A 13,501-nucleotide genomic window follows, 5' to 3' on the forward strand; every position below is an offset into this window, starting at 1 on the left:
TGAAAATGCGCAAAGTCATAGCCCCAATTCCATAGCGACACAGTATGGTTTCACATATAGATATTAACCATGTATATAATCTGATTTTTACTCACTTTGTTTTACGGGTTAGCACAAGTGAAGTTCAGCTCACCGTATTATTTATTTTATTTCAGTAGCAACGGGAAACAAGATGGCTGCCAAGTACTTCTGCTCTAACCGGAAACTGTGCTACGTTGGTGCGCTGACGTCAAGAACTTCAAATTCTGAGCCTCAAACTACAAAATGCTTCACATAATTATTTTACAAACCCAGGAAGTCAAAGGGTGTGCAATGGTGTGTGAATAATTTAGGGACCTGCTGGCCATAAATCTATGGTGCTGTTCCACCCCCTTTCCATAAGATATTCTCTGCATCAAACATGCAGAGAAACGTGTATCTGCCACGGAAAGAACAAGTAAAACAGCTTAATCTACCACATCACTTATAGGATAATAACCTACATTTGAAAACCAAATACTATTATGTTCCCATTCTATCCCAATGTCGATATTTTTCTAATCCTTGTATGGAAAACTACACTGAACAAAAATATAAAATGCAACAATTTCAAAGCTTTTACTTAGTTATAGTTCATATAAGGAAATCGGTCAATTGAAATGAATTAATTGGGCCCAAATCTATGGATTTCACATGACTGGGAATACAGATATGATTCTGTTGGTCACATATATGCATCTGTTGGTCACCTCATGCAGCACGACAGATCTCATTCACATAGTTGATCATGATGTTGATTCTGGCCTTGAAATGTTGTCCCACTTCTCGTCAATGGCTGTACAAAGTTGCTGGATATTTGCAGGAACTGGAACATGCTGTCTTACACGTTGATCCAGAGCATCCCAAACATGCTCAATTGGTGAAATGTCTGGTGAGTATGCAGGCCATGGAAGAACTGGGACATTTTCACCTTCCAGGGATTGTGTACAGATCCTTGAGACATGGGGCAATGCATTATCATGTGGAAACATGAGGTGATGGCGGTGGATGAATGGCACCACAATGGGCCACAGGATTTCGTCACGGTATCTCTATGTATTCAAATTGCCTTTGATAAAATACCATTGTCTGTAGCTTATGCCTGCCCATACCATAACCACACAGCCACCATGGGGCACTCTATTCACAACGTTGACATCAGCAAACTGATTGCCCACACAACGCCATACTCGCTGTCTGCCATGTAGAGTTGAAACCGGTATTAATCTGTAAAGAGCACACTTCTCCAGTGTGCCAGTGGCCATCGAAGGTGAGCATTTGACCACTGAAGTTGGTTACATCGCGGAACTGCAGTCAAAACCCTTGTGAGGATGACAAACACACAGATGAGCTTCCCTGAGACAGTTTGAGCAAAAATTATTTGCTTGTGCAAACCCAGTTTCATCAGCTGTCCAGGTGGCTGATCTAAGACAATCCCGCAGGTGAAGAAGCCGGATGTGGAGGTACTGGGCTGCCGTGGTTACACGTGGTCTGTGGTTGTAGGGACGGTTGGATGTTCTGTCAAATTCTCTAAAACGATGTTGGAGGCAGTGTATGGTAGAGAAGTTAACATTAAATTCTCCAGCAACAGCTCTGGTGGACATTCCTGCAATCATTATGCCAATTGCATGCTCCCTCAAAACTTGAGATATCTGTGGCATTGTGTTGTGTGACAAAACTGTACATTTTAGTGACCTGTTGACACCTGCACAAGGTGCACCTGTGTAATGATCATGTTGTTTAATCAGCTTCTTGATGTGCCACACCTGTCAGGTGGATGGATTATCTTGGAAAAGGAGAAATGATCACGAACAGGGATGTAAAATAATTTGTGCACAAAATGAGAACCTTTTGGTGTGTATGGAACATTTCTAGGATATTTTATTTCAGCTCATGAAACAAGGGACCAACACTTTACATGTTGCGCTTATATTTTTGTTCAGTGTAATATTTCTTTAACCATCTTGTTTGGATCAGAACTGATTTGTGGTCACACATGTTGTATTGTCAGTTACAATGCAGTGTTAAGTGAATAGAAGTTATTCAAAAGAAATCATTTTGTTTTCAACAACATGTCTACACCGTTCAAAGCATATTTTCGGATTACTAATGTCAAATAATTGCTACAAAACCTTTAACCCTTAAATCTAGCCATCAAGATGAACAATTAAAGCAAATAAAAGTGTAGAAACATTTCAAAAGCAAACTTCCAACAGAAATACAGTTGAGCTCAGATCAATACAAATATTTTACACACATGGTGGTTCTACTGTAAAATCACTTTTTCCTTGCCACAAGCTCCAGGAGAGTGGAGGTGATTTTGTCTAGGCTGGTGGATTGAGGGACACCCGTCCTGTACCCCCGCTCCCAGTGTATTGGGGGTGTAGGATTGAATGGATGGTGAAGATCCCCTGCAGGTGGGTAATCACGAGGGTACATCTGCCCCTGACAACTCTCGTGGGGGTATGCCATTGGCTCCTCTGGACGAGCATGAGATTGTGGGTACATCTCAACATGCCCAAAGACCTCTGAAAGAAGAAAGATGATGTAGATGTAGAATTATTATTATTTTTAAAGTCCCACAAAAATATATACAAAATGACTGTAATGAACTTCTGTAATTTTGTTGTGAGAAACATGCATACATAGTTTACCTTCATATTGAGCTCTCCTCTCCATTCTCATGTCTGTGTCTCTGTAAGGATCCTGTGGGGTCTCTGGAGTGTAGCGCTCCTGTGAGCGTTCCTTTGAGTGTCTGGGAGGATGGCCTTCGTAATGTCTCTCCTCTTGCACTTCTCTGTAGTTTCTTTCATAGTCATCTCTGGGATTTTCCAGGTGATCCTTGCTCATGTGATTATATTCTTTGGAAATTACTGTTGGATGTAGGCTTTTGTACTACAGTTGAAATGAGGAAAGGACCATCTTACTTACATAAACCAACTTTTTAAAAGTTTCAGAGAAAAGGAAATGTTTGCATTCTCAAGTCAGCCTATGATCCATTCATCGTCAACTGACATCCGTAAAGAAACTGCGCAACATGCTGTGCAACACAATGAATACCTACCGCAGGCATTACCGCTGTCTTCTCATATTTTTTGTCTTGGAACTCTTTCAGAAGGTTACACAGCTTGTCCTTCAGGAAGTTGGCCTCTTCCACATTCTCAACCTGTATGTTATTCTAGAGGGTAAGCAAGTACATGAAAGAACATGGTCAGTTAAATAATACCATTTCTCTTCCCAAAAGTCGTCACCTAAAGGCTATGACAGTTGTCTTTGTGCAAAAGGTATGGCATTTTGATTGGTGTTATTCTTTTATTAGGATCTTACCAGTACATCCAAAACATTCCCAGTGTCTGGAGTTGCCTCTGCCATTGGTCTGGAGCCTGCTACTCCTTGATAAGCACCCTAAACAATTAGAATAAGCCGACTAGGCAAATTAGAATTAGAATTTTGCCGACTAGGCAAAATCTGTCAACGTGCCCTTGAGCAAGGCACTTAACCCCATTGCTCCTGTAGGTCACTCTGGATAAGAGTGCCTGCTGAATTACTAAAATGTAAAACATTTAAAAATGTCAGTTACGCTTAGCAGAGGGCTCCGAGTGGCGCAGCTGTCTAACACACTGCATCGGTGCTTGAAGTCACTACCAACACCTTGGTTCGATTCCAGGCTGTATCACAACTGGCCGTGATTGGGAGTCCCATAAGGCAGCGCACAATTGTCTCAGCGTCGTCCGGGTTTGGCCGGTGTAGGCCGTCCTTGTAAAGAAGAATTTGTTCTGACTTGCCTAGTTAAATAAAGGTTTAATTAAAACCATTGTCTATATACCTGTGGCTTGGCAAAAGGTTCTGACCTTCTTCTATTGTCACCAGCTTGCCTGAAGGGAAGAAGATTTTGTAAGAATCATTATAGAACACCCTTAGCGTAATAGTAACCAAAACACCTTTCACCTCAGGATGTAATGATGGAAAAGTTTAACGCGTGGTGATGTGTACTTATTCACACTTACATTAACTTCAACACGTCCTCCTCCTGTTCTGTGGCATCAGAGAACCTGCTCTTTCTCTTCCGTTTCCCGGGGCTCTTGTGGTCATCTGTGGCTCCTTCCAGGAAGCGCCGGAAAGGTTCGGGGATCTCTGTTCTCATTCTGCCACCCTCTGCTGGCTTCTGAGGAGTCCCCCTCATTCCTGATGGTCCCATCCCTCGCTCCATCTCTGGATGCTGTGGACCCCTCCCCTCCTGACGAATGGCCTTGACAAGGTCAAACAAATGCTCCCTGCTGCCTTGACCCCCTGTCTCCATTGGTCCCTCCATTTGATTTGGGAACCTCAAGTCTTCATCAGCAGCTCCTTGCCCTTCTGGCCCCTTGGGGTAGCCACGGCCGTTTGGATCCCTGTCGTGAGATCGCCTATGAGGGTTGCCTTCTGGATAGGCTGGCCCATGTTGTTCCTCATTGTACGCCCTGCGTTGTGCCTCCTCAAGGTATCCGCTTCTACGGGTATCCTCGGAGTAAGGGTCTTCATGAACAGGTGGTCCGTGGGCTGCCCTTCCATGGGCGTGTTCAAAGCAGAGAGGAGCTTTGTCAGGATAGGCACGTTCAGGAGGAAATTCCTGCGGATAGGCCGGAACATGAGGATAGCTCCTCCCATGTGGTGATTCATCTTCTCGAAAGGCCCGCTCCTTAGAAGCTTCAGCAGCATGAAATGTTCTACGGAGAACCTCATCAGAATAGAACTGTTTGAGAGGATCATTCTCCGGGTAGACACTCCTGCGTGGAGGTTCTTCAGGGTATGCTTGGCGATGAGGGATTTCCTCTTGGTGACCTGGCCTGGACTCCAAAAACTCTCGTCTACGCATGTCCTCCAAATAATCCTGACCATGGATTTGTTCTTCAAGGTAGTGATCCCTTCTACGACGGTTATCTTCATGATAGCCTGCTCTACGAAGCTCGTCTTCCTCAAAACCACGGAGGCTGGGGTCTCCTCCTCTCAGGTAAACCTCTCGCACTGCCCCGGACAATAAGTAAGGATCGTCTTCATGGAAGGGAGGTCTATATAGATCATCTTCAGGACGCCCTCCTCTGTGGTGGTACTCCCCGTCCGGGAAATCCATCCTCCCTGGATGCAGGTGTCCTTCCCGCCTCATGTCTGATGGATGAGAATGTGTTGGTTTTGGCTGATTCTTGGCCCCTCTTTCTTTCGGGGGAACTGAAAAAGGGAAAATAACATTGTCAATGTTTTCAGTTTGATATTGGACAAGTTGAGAATAAACACTACTAGTTCAATGACTCATGATCGGAAAATGTTTAGTTTAGATTTTTTATTTTTTTATTTCTGATTTTACTAATAGACTAATTTACTAAAAGAATTCTGAAAATATCTTACCTCTAGAACTGTTCAATTTGCCCACATTTCGTTTTTTCCTCAAAGGCTAAAATAAAAACCAAAGATTAGGATCAGAAGATTTCAAATAGAACACAAATAACACTTGCAAATAAATGACACAATTACTTTACGAGAGGCACATAGACTGGTATGTAGACCTACAATGGCAGGTAGCCTAGTCGTTAAGATCGTTGGCCAGTAACCTAAAGGTTGCTGGTTCAAATCCCCGAGTTGACTAAGTAAAAACAATCCGTTGATGTTCACTTAACCCTAATTGCTCCTGTAAGTCGTTCTGGATAAGAGCGTCTGCAAAATGACTAAAATATAAATGCAAACTCTTGTCAATAAGCAGGTACCTTACCAGAGGGAATCATGATGACTTACCTTTGGACTTCCTTGCCCATTCTGTCTTTCCACAATCTCCGCCATGGCTCGTAAAGCCTTCCCCGATTGAGCCAGGGCATTGGTACTGTCCCATGTCACCAAGTCTTTCCTTTTCATATCCTAGAAAAAGGAAAGTACATCAAGCATCACTATATTTAAAGATCCTGACCACCATGATCCTTGCTTAGCTTTAATAAAACGTCCAGCAAGAGGATCATGCATGAGACGCATATCCAGGTTATGCCAGTAAATCTCCTCCTTACCAGGTAATTCTGTCGATGTCTGCGACCAATTAAATGATTGACCATGTTGGGTAAGGATGCCTCCAGATCGCATAATCTGCAGATGTATCTGGGGCCAGGCTGACGGTCATGGGAGACTGGCTCCACCTCCGCCAGAAGACTCAAACCTGACATGAAGAAATGAGACGTACAGGTCAGAAAGGGACACTTTAAACCGACAACTCTCTCTTAACTAATTTTGACCCAGTTCACTTCTACAAGTATATGCTCTTTGGGCACCAACTTGGAAGTTATAATTGTGTGTTGAATTAGACATGGTTTTAAAATACAGTATTTACCGATGATTGGCTCATCAAGTTTCAGGTATTGGAGGTAGTGTTTGATATCCGTGAAATCTGGTAACTCATGATCCCTGGTAGCCCGCCCTGTGAGATCCACAACATCAGAAGTTAGAGATCAATGCCACAATCAATGATATGGTCTTTAGATGACAAATAGTGCTTGAACAGACTACAGCGGTAAAAACGTAACAAATCGTAGCACTGGAAAAGTCAATAATTCACATACATACAGTGGGGTCCGGAATTATTGACACCCTTGATAAACCCTAGCAAAAAAGACTCAAATAAATATACTGATCTATATTGCATGCAACAAAAAGGGAAATTATATTATGCTAATACAATTGCTCAGATAAAGATTACTGTTATTAAACAATCATTTTTTTTCAAAAGTATGGGTCAAAATTGACATCCCTGTTTTCAAAACTTTTCTCAAATGTTTAATGAGTTGTAGAACACACTGGGAGGGTTCTTCGACCATTCCTCTATACAGAATCCTTCCAGGTCCTTCATCTGCGTGTATGAACTGCTCTCTCTCCAGTTCAACCCACTGCATTCAAGTGTTTGTTTTTCACAAATGGTTAAAATTCATGGATAACCTGGCCATCATCCATACGTTACGGATACATACTGAAATGATGGATTGGTCTGCTGAAGGAAATGGTTTGAGTCCTTCAGACATTCCACCCAGACTGCGAGTCACTACCAAGAGACTGGCGTTTTCAAGTGTTTCTTGGGGAGTTCCTTCAACCAAATCAACCATAGAAATCGCAATGACCTCACAGCGCAGAAATCCCATTTCTGACAACTGCAGGAAAACCAGAAGTAGCTGTGGGTCCAAGGGGAGTGAACTGCAATCCTAATAGAATTGAGTCTCTTCAAAGAGATTGAAGCATGCTTACCAGGGACAGGATTGCGCAATGTTTGTCTAATATCTCAGCCAATTTTATTTTTTGCACACTGACCTGTGAGAATAGCAGGCACAGGTCAACACATCCACTGTTAAGTCTTACGGTCTGTGCAATGTAGAACTCTTGAAGTGTCCATTAGGACATTCGATAGCAGAAAAATAGAAGGCAGTCGAGGAATAGCGATGCAAATCAACATCGAGGTGACCATTCATGTGTACGGCCCTCTTGCTGTTAATTCTAGTTCATACGATATATACAGATTAAGCTTTTTAAAATTGTTCAAAAATAAAAGGAAAATACTTCTGCGCCACAGGCCAGCCGAAACAGTTTTGTAAGGTAACATTCAAGTGTGTATACAAGAGTGAGCACAATGCAAAGAGTCCCGGATTTTTTAGCAAGTGTGTGAAGGCTGTGGGACCACATGACTGCGGCCTCAGAAAATGTGTTTTTCACTCAAACACATCACCCAAAGTGTCGATGTTTTCAGTCCTCAGTGCTCGGGGTGGGAGAATGGGACAACGCATAGCCACTTGCACTAAGCAAGGGACTTTGCAAAATCATATGTCTAGTTAAGGGCTGTGTGATTGCTGACAGGTCAGTTGTGGGCCAAAGCCTTCACTGCATTCGCACTTAAGAGTTCCCTATATAGTCCTAGTCCTTTAAAGAAAGTGATTGAGGGGCTTTCCAATTCCATTGCCATGTCCTCCTCTTAAAAGCATAGACAACAATGGCCTTTGGATGTTAATTTTCCTCTGTCCAGCTAGCATCTTCCAGTACATGGAGAACCACATACTTACTTAGACTCAAATCCCAGTTCACAGATTTGGATCCAATTGATTGATGTGAAATTTCATTCCACATACAGACACATTTACTTTAGTCTTAATGGTTTCAGGTGGTAGACTGCAGACATACTATGGTTTAATGACCTGTTGAAATTCACCGGTGAGCATGGACTTAATCCATTCTTATTTCAGCAAGAGCCAGCTAGATTGGGTTGACAAAACAGCTATTTTTTGCAGTAACCAACAATAAAGTTATGTTTCTCTCATACCAATGAGTGGACGTCACAGGAAATGGGAAGAGCATGTTTTTTTTTTACATAATCAGGTGCAGTACCAGTCAAAAGTTGACAACTACTCATTCAAGGGTTTTTGTAGAAAATAGTAAAGACACCAAAACTATGAAATAACACATATGGAATCATGTAGTAACCAAAAAATGTAAACAAATCAAAATAAATGTTATTTGAGATTCTTTGAGGTTGCCATCCTTTGATGACAGCTTTGCACACTCTTGGCATTTTCTCAACCAGCTTCACCTGGAATGCTTTTCCAACAATCTTGAAGGAGTTCCCACATATGCTGAGCACTTGTTGGCTGCTTTTCCTTCACTCTGCGGTCCAACTCATCCCAAACCATCTCAATTGGGTTGAGGTCGAGTGATTGTGGAGGCCAAGTCATCTGATGCAGCACTCCATCACTCTCCTTCTTGGTAAAATAGCCCTTACACAACCTGGAGGTGTGTTGGGTCATTGTCCTGTTGAAAAACAAATGATAGTCCCACTAAGCGCAAACCACATGGGATGGCGTATCACTTCAGAATGCTGTGGTCGCCATGCTGGTTGTGTGCCTTGAATTTGAAATAAATCACAGACAGTGTCACCAGCAAAGCACCCCCACACCATCTCCATGCTTCACAGTGGGAACTATACATGCAGAGATCATCCGTTCACATACTCTGCGTCTCACAAAGACACAGAGGTTGGAACCAAAAAAAGAGATTTCCACCGGTCTAATGTCCATTGCTTGTATTTCTTGGCCCAAGCAAGTCTCTTCTTCTTATTGCTGTCCTATAGTAGTGTTTTCTTAGCAGCAATCGACCATCAAGGCCTGATTCACGCAGTCTCCTCTGAACAGTTTATGTTGAGATGTGCCTTACTTACCAACCCTACCTTGTCACAACACAACTGATTGGCTCAAACGCATTGAAGGAGGAAAGAAATTCCACAAATTACCAAGGCCCACCTGGTAATTTTTGGGGCGGCAGCATAGCCTAGTGGTTAGAGCGTTGGACTAGTAACCGAAAGGTTGGATCGAATCCCCGAGCTGACAAGGTACAAAATCTGTCGTTCTGCCCCTGAACAAGGCAGTTAACTGACTTGCCTAGTTAAAAAAAGGTCAAATAAAACATTGAAATGCACACCAGTTGACTACCTCATGAAGCTGGTTGAGTGTGTGCAAAGCTATCATCAAGGCAAAGGATGGCTATTTGAAGAATCTCAAAAATATAATATATTTTGATTTGGTTAACACTTTTTTGGTTGCTACATGATTTCATAGTTGATGTCGTTGCTATTATTTGATCATATTAAAATAAAATCTGCAAAGAGTAGGTGTGTCCAAACTTTTCACTGGTACTGTCTGTTCACAGAAACTGCATTTGCTCTCTCTCTCTGAAGGTAGTCAGTAATGCAAAGCAAACAGCAATATAGGACTGATTTCCCCAACAACTGAAAGCATGGTTAGTGCTATCCGGGATCCTTCGAACATCCCTACCCTAGAGCTGGGACAATAAACCCGAAAATGATCGACACCGATCACTTATCGCAAGCATTTTGCTGACATTGTTCATTACGATAAGTAGCTTATACAAGAGAAATGTGAAGTTTGAAAAGAAAGTTTGCTAAAATGTGTGATTGTTAATGGGACAATTGATGGCTGCAGCCATCAAACTAGTAGTAGTTCATAGGATAATAAATAAACGGGTGCACATTAATGTTAAATGTATTGTTCCACATGGTCTTGCATCACACATCTGATCTGAGGTGCTGCATGGTGCTCATCGTGGCAGGTTCATATCGCAGTCTCAGTTTAATTGAATTTTACTCAACAAAAATGACTATGTACCAACCCTTCCATACAACGTGCACTAACACTATTGGCACAGAGGGTAGTGAGCCTGTTTGGAACTCTGAACTTCCTTTACCCCTGCCAGAAGGAAGGGGCAGCAACAAGACACTTACAGAGGTCCCAAGCTCATCGTCGACAATCAGTGAGTGAAGGGAAGATGAAATTACTTACCAGTAGAAACCAGGTGGTCCTCTTTCTGTCAGGAATGAAGGGAGACGCAACCGAGAAAAACAGGTTCAGTTAAGTCAATCAGCAATGGATCAGCGGGTAACTGGTTGGTGTAACCAGCAACCTTGCTATCAGAACTACAGATAAAGATGGGGTTAGGACCCGGGACGGAATCACATGCACACCATACACATATAATAGGAAGCCACACCTAAAGCTCGAGGTGCACTGATGGGCCATTTGGGAGTAATACTATACATCCCAATCTGGACTCTGACCTGGAACTTACCTGCCCCTCTTAATTTAGTACCTATACTTCCGTTGTTTGGGTTTGACACAAACTTAGCAACTGGGTGTCTTCATTTGATTTGAAAGCGTAAAAAAAATATTGAGTACATTGGAATTTGTGTTTTGTTCGTTTGCTCTGTCCATCCTCTTATGATCGATCATAAGCTCATTGTAATGCAAAATTGTGGTTTGAAAACTATGAAATATCTCCAAGAGGCATACAACGACTGAAAGAGGAATGTGGCTGCTTCCAACTATAATTTCTAGCATGAGAAATATTCCAGTGGAAGACACTCCGCATGCTTCAGAGGTGAATAAGATCCATGATACTGTGGTGACAAAGTCCTGTAGGTAAGTTAAGGGCGAATCATTGCCCTAATAAATTGTCAAGATATTTCTCTATTATAATACCTCGCTCGAAGACGGTTCAATGCAAAGGACTCCGGATAGGGCTTCGGACTGAATTTGTACACTAAACCAGAGCATGCAGATCTGGTGTATAAAATAAAAAAAATGATGAACAATATTCCAATTGAGACTAGTGAACAGCTTTGTACGGAGTTCACTTGTCTCACTTAACAGGAGCCAACAGTACTTCTTCGAAAAAATCTTGAAATACTCAGTTATAAAGGACATTTTTGTTTTTGATATAAATCACGTAGAGACCCAAGCAGGAAGACAAGACATAGGTGTCCCTTCTCGAGATGATCTGCTTTGGAGGGCAAAAAGATCCGTCTTTGGAGCAGCAGTGAAGTTGAAGCGGAAAGTCCAGTTGTTCCATTAGAATGAAACATGGCGATTGAAGAACCTAACATGACGGCAAAAGTAGACTCAACTTTGCATGGGAAAAGGAAAGGGATTAATCTGATCCTTTAAAGACAAGCCTAGACATAGTCCTCTGTAGCTCAATTGGTAGTGCCTGGCGCTTGCAATGCCAGGATAGATGGTTCGGTTCCTGGGACCACCCATACGTAAAAAATCTATGCAAGCATGACTAAGTTGCATTTTTCCTTCTTCCAAATGACATATAATATTAGACCATTTTCCCTTCTACCAACTCTCTCTACATTCCAATATTCCCACAAGTTGTCATGACGACTCAAACCCAGCAATATCCATCAGTATTTTACAGCACCTAGACAGGTGACATCTCCAAGCGTCATGAATATGGCACAGGGTAAAAATGAAGGAACTCGGTAAGTTCCAAAGTCAACACCTTTACAAGAAGAATATGACCACGATTTTGCCTCTCGTGGCTTCTGTTCAACCATGACGCAACATGAAAAAGTATATTGTTGGCACACTCCCATCTTAAAGATGTTACTGGGAGCAAGAGGAATCAAGAGATAGCAGAAATAAACTAAAACAGTTCCAGTGTGCACATATTTGTTACACATCAAGAGGTTTTAGATACTTCATGGTGATTTGTTCGTTCATTCTTGTTGGCGTGGTGCCATGTTCATCAACAATATTCACTAAAACAAGAGTTTTATGGAAAATACTGTACCATAAATCAGGTGCACCAGAAGGTGGTGGTACACCAAAGGTGAAAGCAAAGATGAACTTTATTTAAGTCCATACCTTGCTGGTTATTTGTACAAGCAGAATGAAGCCATCTGGAAAGAGGAAAAATATAATACGAGACCATAAGTGAACAATAGCTGCTTTCTGGAAGCTCTTGAAGAACACAAAACCTGGGTTCTGGAAAGAAGAGGTTAATACCAGAGGACGTCTATGTGCAATTCCATGGTAAAGGAATCATACTGAGACTTATTTTTCAAATGTATACCAAACAAATACCATTGATTTCTATGGTTTGTTAAACTTTGAACTCTATGGATGATGCACAAGGACTACTTAACAATTTCCACAGATCATTTTACAACAACACATTTACAGGAAGAACTGTGCGGATAACAGAATATAACTGAGGGAGATTTTACCGTAACTCGGCAAAAATAATTATCCAGTCATGTAATTCCATCACCATGGAATTGTCCCATTCAGCACATCCTCCTGCTTGAAATTGATAACTATTTTTAAACTTACCGTTGTGATTGATTTTGTGAACAGGAATTTTACTCATGATTTGTCTTGACCTTATTACTGTATTAATTAACTATTAGCTATAAGATGGTAACAGATCGTTGTGACTTGAGTAGTTCAAATATTGGACTGCAACTTTGCTTCTTACCCTCATGTGTAGTACTGTAGTCCGGTGGATCTTATACAGGGTTTCACCCCTAATGGATCTGGTACAGATCTGAAAAACAGAAGATTCTTCCTGATGTGGTGGTGGAAAAAAACGGCTAGCCTAGCCTAGTAACGTCGTTAACTTGTTACAAACATATTTTTGTTTAGCTTATTGTGCCTAGGCTACACTCAACGTTACTTACAGCGCAATCAATGTAGTCCTCGGCATTAGAATCCTCGTATGTCGTTTCTAAACCTTCCATTGTTGCCCCGGAAATTTGAAATGTAGCCACTTACCTAGCTAGCTGAACCGATCTAAATACCCTGTTGTTAGTAAACGAACGTTAGCTGATGGGTGAATAACCAGCTAATGCTAATTTAGCGAAAACGAGGTTAAAAGACAACCGTACTTCACACAGTATAAATATAAGACCGTTTTTGCAAACGATGCTAGTTATTTTTCGATCAAATAAAAGAGAAAAATGGCTTGCTGGCTTTTAGAAACCCACTTCCTGTTTAATCTGGTTGACCAACATAACCATAACCATGTTGCTGGTCTAAATGCTATACCGCCACCTGCTGGACTGGTGCTCACGTCGCTTTACAAAGTGACATTGAAAGTACTGTATTTTTAGAGGTCATGTGTCACTGCAAGTACACAT

The 13,501-nt window shown here is 41.8% G+C and overlaps 1 protein-coding gene across 2 annotated transcripts; it reads right to left on the minus strand.

Moving 5' to 3' along the window:
* Window positions 1-1,867: 1,867 nt before the first annotated feature.
* On the minus strand, window positions 1,868-13,364 carry si:ch211-13c6.2. 2 transcript variants are annotated; one of them, XM_021572594.2, is made up of 13 exons: window positions 13,043-13,364; window positions 12,841-12,909; window positions 10,362-10,386; window positions 6,365-6,451; window positions 6,048-6,193; window positions 5,785-5,904; window positions 5,401-5,446; window positions 4,026-5,223; window positions 3,845-3,893; window positions 3,346-3,423; window positions 3,083-3,196; window positions 2,673-2,913; window positions 1,868-2,546 (listed from the first exon to the last, which is right to left on the minus strand). In XM_021572594.2, exons 1-13 carry the CDS (start codon window positions 13,100-13,102, stop codon window positions 2,296-2,298), a joined length of 2,484 nt encoding a protein of 827 aa, XP_021428269.2. In that variant the 5' UTR covers window positions 13,103-13,364; the 3' UTR covers window positions 1,868-2,295. The 2 variants fall into 2 exon arrangements, with proteins under 2 accessions (XP_021428269.2, XP_021428270.2); XM_021572595.2 differs by lacking the exon at window positions 10,362-10,386.
* Between the last annotated feature and the right edge of the window lie 137 nt (window positions 13,365-13,501).

The sequence above is a fragment of the Oncorhynchus mykiss genome, chromosome 18 (genome assembly GCF_013265735.2).
Source record: "Oncorhynchus mykiss isolate Arlee chromosome 18, USDA_OmykA_1.1, whole genome shotgun sequence".
In the NCBI taxonomy this organism is placed as follows: domain Eukaryota; kingdom Metazoa; phylum Chordata; class Actinopteri; order Salmoniformes; family Salmonidae; genus Oncorhynchus; species Oncorhynchus mykiss.